This window comes from Chiloscyllium plagiosum, chromosome 19, assembly GCF_004010195.1.
Source record: "Chiloscyllium plagiosum isolate BGI_BamShark_2017 chromosome 19, ASM401019v2, whole genome shotgun sequence".
Classification (NCBI taxonomy): Eukaryota; Metazoa; Chordata; class Chondrichthyes; order Orectolobiformes; family Hemiscylliidae; genus Chiloscyllium; species Chiloscyllium plagiosum.
Genome location: NC_057728.1, coordinates 33,248,115 through 33,254,788, shown reverse-complemented (window position 1 = coordinate 33,254,788; position 6,674 = coordinate 33,248,115). Strand labels below are relative to the sequence as shown.

At 39.5% G+C, this 6,674-nt stretch overlaps 1 protein-coding gene across 5 annotated transcripts in view; it reads left to right on the top strand.

Annotated features, from left to right (window-relative positions):
• LOC122559665 (dedicator of cytokinesis protein 4-like) overlaps positions 1–6,674 on the top strand; it is a 456,397-nt gene that overhangs the window by 316,169 nt on the left and 133,554 nt on the right. For all 5 annotated transcript variants that reach the window (XM_043709518.1, XM_043709520.1, XM_043709517.1 and 2 more), the window contains exon 28: positions 4,494–4,569. In XM_043709518.1, the coding sequence (XP_043565453.1) occupies positions 4,494–4,569 (76 nt within the window). The remainder of the gene's footprint in view (positions 1–4,493; positions 4,570–6,674) is intronic.

The following is a 6,674-nucleotide window of genomic DNA, read 5'->3' as shown; positions in this document are numbered from 1 at the left end:
CTCTCTGTCTCTCACACACACACTCTCTCTCTCTCACACACTCTCTCTCTCTCACACTGTCTGAGGTGTTGCGTTTTCGTAAAACAAAGCTAATGGTAGAGGCACTGTGGAGAAGGACATGGAAGCTGTGGAACTCGTGAAATAAATAGTGGTATCTTGAAGAGAGTTCAATTACAGAAGATGAGGTGCTTATTGTTTTAAAACACTTAAATCCCCAGGACCTGATTGGGTGATTCCCAGAACCTTTTGGCAAGGTAGGGAACTGATCGTTAGGCCCCTTGCTGAGATATTCGTATCATCAACAGTCACAGGTGAGGTGCCACAGACTGGAACTTGGCTAATGAGGTGCCAATATTTAAGAAAGGCTGTAAGAAAAAATTAGGGAACTATAGATCGGTGAGCCTTACATCAGTGATAGTTAAGTTGTTGGAGGTGATTCTGAGAGGCAGAATTTACGTGCATTTGGAAAGATGAGGATTGATTAGGGATAGTCAACATGCCTTTGTTTGAGGGAAATTGTGTCTCATGAACTTGATTGAGGTTTTTGAAGAGGTTAAAAACAAGATTGAAGAAGACAGAGCTCTAGATATTGTCTGTATGGACTTCAGCAAAGCGTTTGACAAGATTCTGCATGGTAGATTTATCAGTAAGGTTATATCACAAGGAGAGCTAGCTTATTGGTTACAGGTTTGTCTTGAAAATAGGAGTCAAAGGACAGTGATAGAGATTTGCTTTTCAGATTGGAGGCCTATGACCAGCATTGTGCAACAAGGATCGATGCTGGATCCACTGCTTTTCATCATTTATAAAAGTGATTTGGATAAGTTTGAATAAGGGGAGATGATTATCTCAGAATACAATGAGTCCTTGATCAGGTGGGCCAATAGGCCGAGGAATGGCACATGGAATCTAATTTAGATAAATGTGAGGTGTTGCATTTTCGTAAGGCAAGCAGGGCAGGACTTGTATTGTTAATGGTAGAGCACTGGGGAGTATTGCCAAGTAAGTGGACCCCTAGGGGTGCAGGTGTGTAGTTCCTTAAATGTGGAGTTGCAGGTCTACAGAGTGGTGAAGGAGGAGTTTGGTGTGCTTGCCATCATTGGTCAGAACATTGAGTATTCGAGTTGGGGTGTCAAGTTGTGGCTGTACAGGACATTGGTGAGACTGCTTTTAGACTACTGTACACAATTCTGTTTGCCCTTCTATAGGAAGGACGTTGTTAAACTGGAGAGGGTGGAAAAAAGGATTTACAAGGATTTTGTTGGAGCTGGAGGGTTCGAGTTACAGTGAGAGGTTGAATACACCGGGGCTTTTTCCCCCTTGAGTGTCAGAGGCTGAGGGCTGACCTTATAGAGGTTTGTAAGATTATGAGGGGCATGGGTTGGGTGTATAGGCAAGATCTTTTTCTTCGGATGGAGTAGTCCATAACTAGAGGACATAGGTTTAAGATGAGAGAGGCAAGATTCAAAAAGGACCTGAGGGGTAACTTTTTCATGCAGAGGGTGGGGCGTATATGGAACAAGCTGCCAGAGGGAGTGGGGAAGTTACAACATTTAATGGATAGGTACATGAATAAGGACAGTTTAGAGGGACATGGGCCAAATGCTGACAAATGGGACTTGGTCATATTGGGATGTCTAGTCAGCACAATGAATTGGACTTGCTGTATGACCCTATGCAGCTAGAGTTTTTCTAGCAATTTCTGATTTCCAGAATCTGCACTACTTTGGTCTTTTTATATAACTTAGTCAGTTTAGTTTGGGGATGTAAGCTTGATAAGTTTTTTCCACATCAGTAATTCAGCATTCTCTGTTTCCTGTTCAATACTTTTGTAACCAAGCCTCATAAGATAAAAAGAAAATGAGAATTCCCATTGAGGAAATGCATATCTAACAATCTGTAAAGATTTACCATGTGGGCCATTTCAGTGATAATTCATCAGATGTATCTGTATCTGCTACTGTGGATGGAATTATGATAGCCCTTTTCAGTTTTGAACACATCATTTTAATTTTCATCTTCCAGGCAATAAATTGGAAAACTGAGTAGGTTTTGAAATGGTACATAATATGCTTTGCCAATTTGCTGCCCAGATAATGAAGATGAAAATTAATTTCCCTTTATGGCACACATATTTTGTATCTAGGATAGATTGCCCTGTAATTGTACTATCTGACCAACAGGGTCTATGAGATTGATTGATTAAGCTGCTTTCTAAATTATTTTTTTATTTACATTTTTCCTCAAGTGACTGAATTCTTTAATATCCAAAATGAAGATTTAATCAAATTTTAAAAAATTGTAAGCCATGTGTTTCACTGTAACACAATTAAAATGTATCCACTGAATAAGCCATGTGGCTTTTAAAGCCTTTAATACAATGCTGATGTGAATGCTTATTTTAAACTTGATGTTTTAACCTGAAGCCTTGACCCTATGTGTGTGCATTGCCAATGCAGTGCATCTTGTTTCCTACAATTTGAAAATATTTGTCTGTTAACTGTATTGTGTTTCTGTGGCTTTTAAGCCTCTAAATATTTTTAAGAGGTGATTATCAGAATGAGAAAGAGAGGCAGACGACCTTGAGGTTTTGATTTGAATTCAATGAGTTTGCAAGGTGAGAAGAACAAATATAGAAAATCTGTTTAATGTTGGTTCAACTAATTCACAAAAAGCTCCATTTTAAGTCAAATGGTTTGTTCATGGGTTGCCTATTGGAGATTTACTTTGCCAACCTTTCTCCCCCTCCTATTTACCACATCCATGATTTCTCCCTTCGTCTTCACCAGCAGATCTACAGTCACTGCTATTCTTCATGTTTCCACAGGCATTAACTTATGGAGTAAGATCCCAACTAAATACCCAAGCTTTCTTCAGGAACCCTATGCTAGTTGGTATACTAATCAATTTCTTCAGCTCAAGTACTGGCTCCCACCTTATCAAAGCTGCTGCCCTCTCAAAACCTACCCAGGACACACCTAAATCTACAAATTATCATTCCATCTCCAACTTCTCGACCTCATTGATTTTCACCATCCTCAAAAGTAGCATTGTTTCCCAAATCTGTGACTATTTTTCTGTAATTTAGTGATCTCCAGTTGGGTTTCCTTCCCTTGTGCAGTATTGAAGCAGTTTTAATCAGCCACAAATGGCTTTCTTTGTGATTTCATAGTACATTATCCTTCCTCATTTGATCGAAGGTAATAAAGGGGAAGATAATTGATAAATCATCAAAATGAAAAGGATAAAATCTCTGATCCAAATAGATTGAAACGAGCAACCATACACTTGTTATATAAAAAAATTAAGCTGAGGAAATGCTGGCATAGGCACTATTTAATTTATAAAATTCATTAGGAAAAGAAATTGAGGCAGAGGACATGTGGACAGCTAATGTGATTAGTACACTTAAAAAGGGAGATTTCACAACCCCAAGGAACAGTAAACCAGTTGACTAGATGTCAGCAGTAGAAAGGATAATGAAATCTTTACTTAAAAATACAATAGAAGATGGTTAAAGGAATATATAGAACAAATTCAGTGAATTGCAAATGCAAGCTAAAATGGTTGGTTATGACATAATAGCCATTACTTAGACAGGGGCCTAAATGTAACTGTGGGTTTTGAGCTACCATCATCAGGTTGATAAGCAGATGCTGACCTATACCTGGCAGTAAAGTATCCTCAGTCAGCCTTCAGGCCCACTGTCTGACCAAGAATGATGAACAGGCTCCTGGTTCCGCCAGCCAAATTAGAAGACCAGCAACTCTGATGCCTGAGCAAAGTCACCCGAAGAGTGAAGGCTGGGTTGGCTATGAAAACCTCAGTAGTGCCTCAAAATGAAGGCACACTTGAAAAAGTACATAGAATTTCAAATTGAGGGGGCAAAAAGTGTTGGGCCCTGCAGGAAGGGAATGTACTCTCCAGCAAACAGCCCCCACTCCTGCCCCTGCACTCCCCACTAGGTTCAGAATTGAGATTTGGTATCAAGTAGCACACAGTATCCTTGTCCACCACCACTACCAGCCCCCGTCCCTTAAATTCTGTGAGGTAGAGTGGTGGGTAGCCCTCTGTGGTTATGGTCCTACCTTGCCACATACAGGCAGAAGTCTCTACATTTCTGCCCTTGTTGTAGCAACAGGCTCAAATGGAGTCATATGATATTTAAGGAGTGGACGAATGGTCTCTATAACTTTAAGAGGTTTATTGCATTCCTGCCAACTTGACCTCCTTGCCAACATTAGTTTCAAAGAAAACCTGTTTTGCTGCAAGCAACAAGTGATAAATACCTATGACTTAATTCACAGTGACCAATACGTAAGGGGTATAGCTATTCATTGCATCGAATATAAGCGCAGATCGCAGTGCCAACCTGACATGCCTTCTGATCATACCATATTGATAATTCTATGCCAGTGTTTTCACTCAAGATGTAAAGCTGGTACTAAAGCGTCCAACTTCAGGAGCTGATTTTTGCTTTTCTTATCTTTCAGTGTGATCATCACTACAATTCTCTATCTCTCTGATGCACTCAGAAAGAACTTTCTAAATGAAAGCTTTGACTTCAAGGTATTGTGATTTTTAATAATACTATATTTTGTGGATCTGTACTTTTACATGTACTGCTTGCTTTCATACATGAAACAGTATTTTGGCTTCTGTTCTGCTAGGACTGTCTCATTTGACTGTTGTGCAGGGTTTGTTGTAATTTACTATGTCAGCATTGGGGATTCTTTCATTGTCTTTACTTCTGTGATTAAACTTTTTCGCTGATGAGGGTGATTTAAAAGTACTGCAGACTTCTCTGACAAAATGTTTAATCCCTCCCCAAGACTGATGTGACATTGTTGGGGACTGGGGTGATTATATGTTAAACACAAGCCGCAATAAAACAAGCCTAGTACCATTTTAACTAGAACAACTTGGAGTTGTCAAGTAATCCACTCTTGAGAGGATGGCCAGTAATTATGATATTTCAATGTGGCTCTGTGCCACAGATTTTATCAGTGATTTAGGTTTATATATACGTTCCAAGTTTCCCTTCGATAAGGAATCCCAAAAGCTGAACAGCCAAGGGAACTGCCAGATCCTACAGTAAAGTTCTTTACCCAGACAGCTTGTGGACACAGGAGAAGCCGATGTCATTCCCAGCATCTGAAGCAAACCTGCTGAGATATGCCTTGTCTCTGCAATCGCCAGACCAGCAAATGCCACAAGGCCTCCAATGTACTCACCAAGAAATGCAATAATAAAATTCTCACAAGGTCCTGGGGTTAAACCTGGGGGATCCTCCATGTGCGCAGCATTCCTGGGGTTCCCACCCGATGGCATGTACCCTCACTCCTTCTCCATTTCCCAATTGATATTGGAGACCCATATTTCAAAGCCTTCCATGCATCATAAATCCAAAATAATGCATCTGCTGTACATGGGAGCAAGTTGGTCTTGCGGGTTGAATTAAGGAAGGTCAGCATATTCTTGTTGTTTGAATTAATCCTTTTGTTTCTTTCTCAGTGGATTGTTACACTTATGCAGACATTAACAGATCATGTCACTGAATTGGTTGCAAACATTTCAATTTATGCACTGACTGGGAAGTGTAAACTTCGGCATGGGTTGTGTGGTGGAGTTACATAACTGGTTTCATGATGCATACTCTTATCTGGATGCTGTATAGGCTCGAGCATTTAACTGCAACCGATACAGAACTACTCCAGCATTGAAGTACCCACGCACTGAAGTGAAAACAATTGAATTGCAGTACAGATCAGGTGGCATGTTTAGAATTTCTTCACTATATTTGCACAAACACAGCCATCCATGCAGGATGTAAAGGATGTTAATTTAAACTGCGATTCTCCAAAGGCATAAACAAGATCAGTGTCAGCATCACAGGGTTGCCATGTCCTTTTTCAGACTGCTGGAGTGCTCAAGCATCAGGTTAATAACACAGGAGTATTGGGCACTTTGTTATACACATGATGAAACATGAAAAATCAAAAATAAATTAAGCATGGCATGATGGCACAAACATTACAGTTTCAGTGGAGTAGCAGGACATAAGTATAAATCCAAACTGATATCATCTTAACTGTGCCATTGTGAGTCATTTCCCCACAGGTAGTGATTGGAGATGATTCACTCCAGTCTGCTCCTACACTGTTAGCAGTGAAGTGGCAGAGGCTTGGAAACACATCACCCAGCTGCCTTCAAAGCTGAAAATGGTATGTGCTGCATGGGATCCATGAAAGGAAATGGCAGAAAAGATTCTACAGTTAAATAGCTCATCATACATTTAAGCTTCCTCCTTCAATTCTCAGTCGTACATTTTTTACTGATTCTGCTGAATTGCTGCTGACTTTAAAATCTTTATCCATGGTACATTGTGTGACATAATACTAGGTATTTCTCTTGGAAATTTTAGAATCTTAAATAGTAAAGCAACCTACCTGTGAAAGCTGTGCCCAGTTACTGTATAGCAGACAGTATTTGAGTCCTGCATTTCAATGTATTGTACCAAACTTTAGAAAATAATTTTTATATTGTTAAAAAAATGATGAAAGCAAAATCAATACTGTTTCATCATGAATAAAAACTTTGTGAAAATAGTTTTCAAATAATCAAACTTAACTCAGTCATTTTTATGTAATTATCCAATCAGCAATTTAGAAACT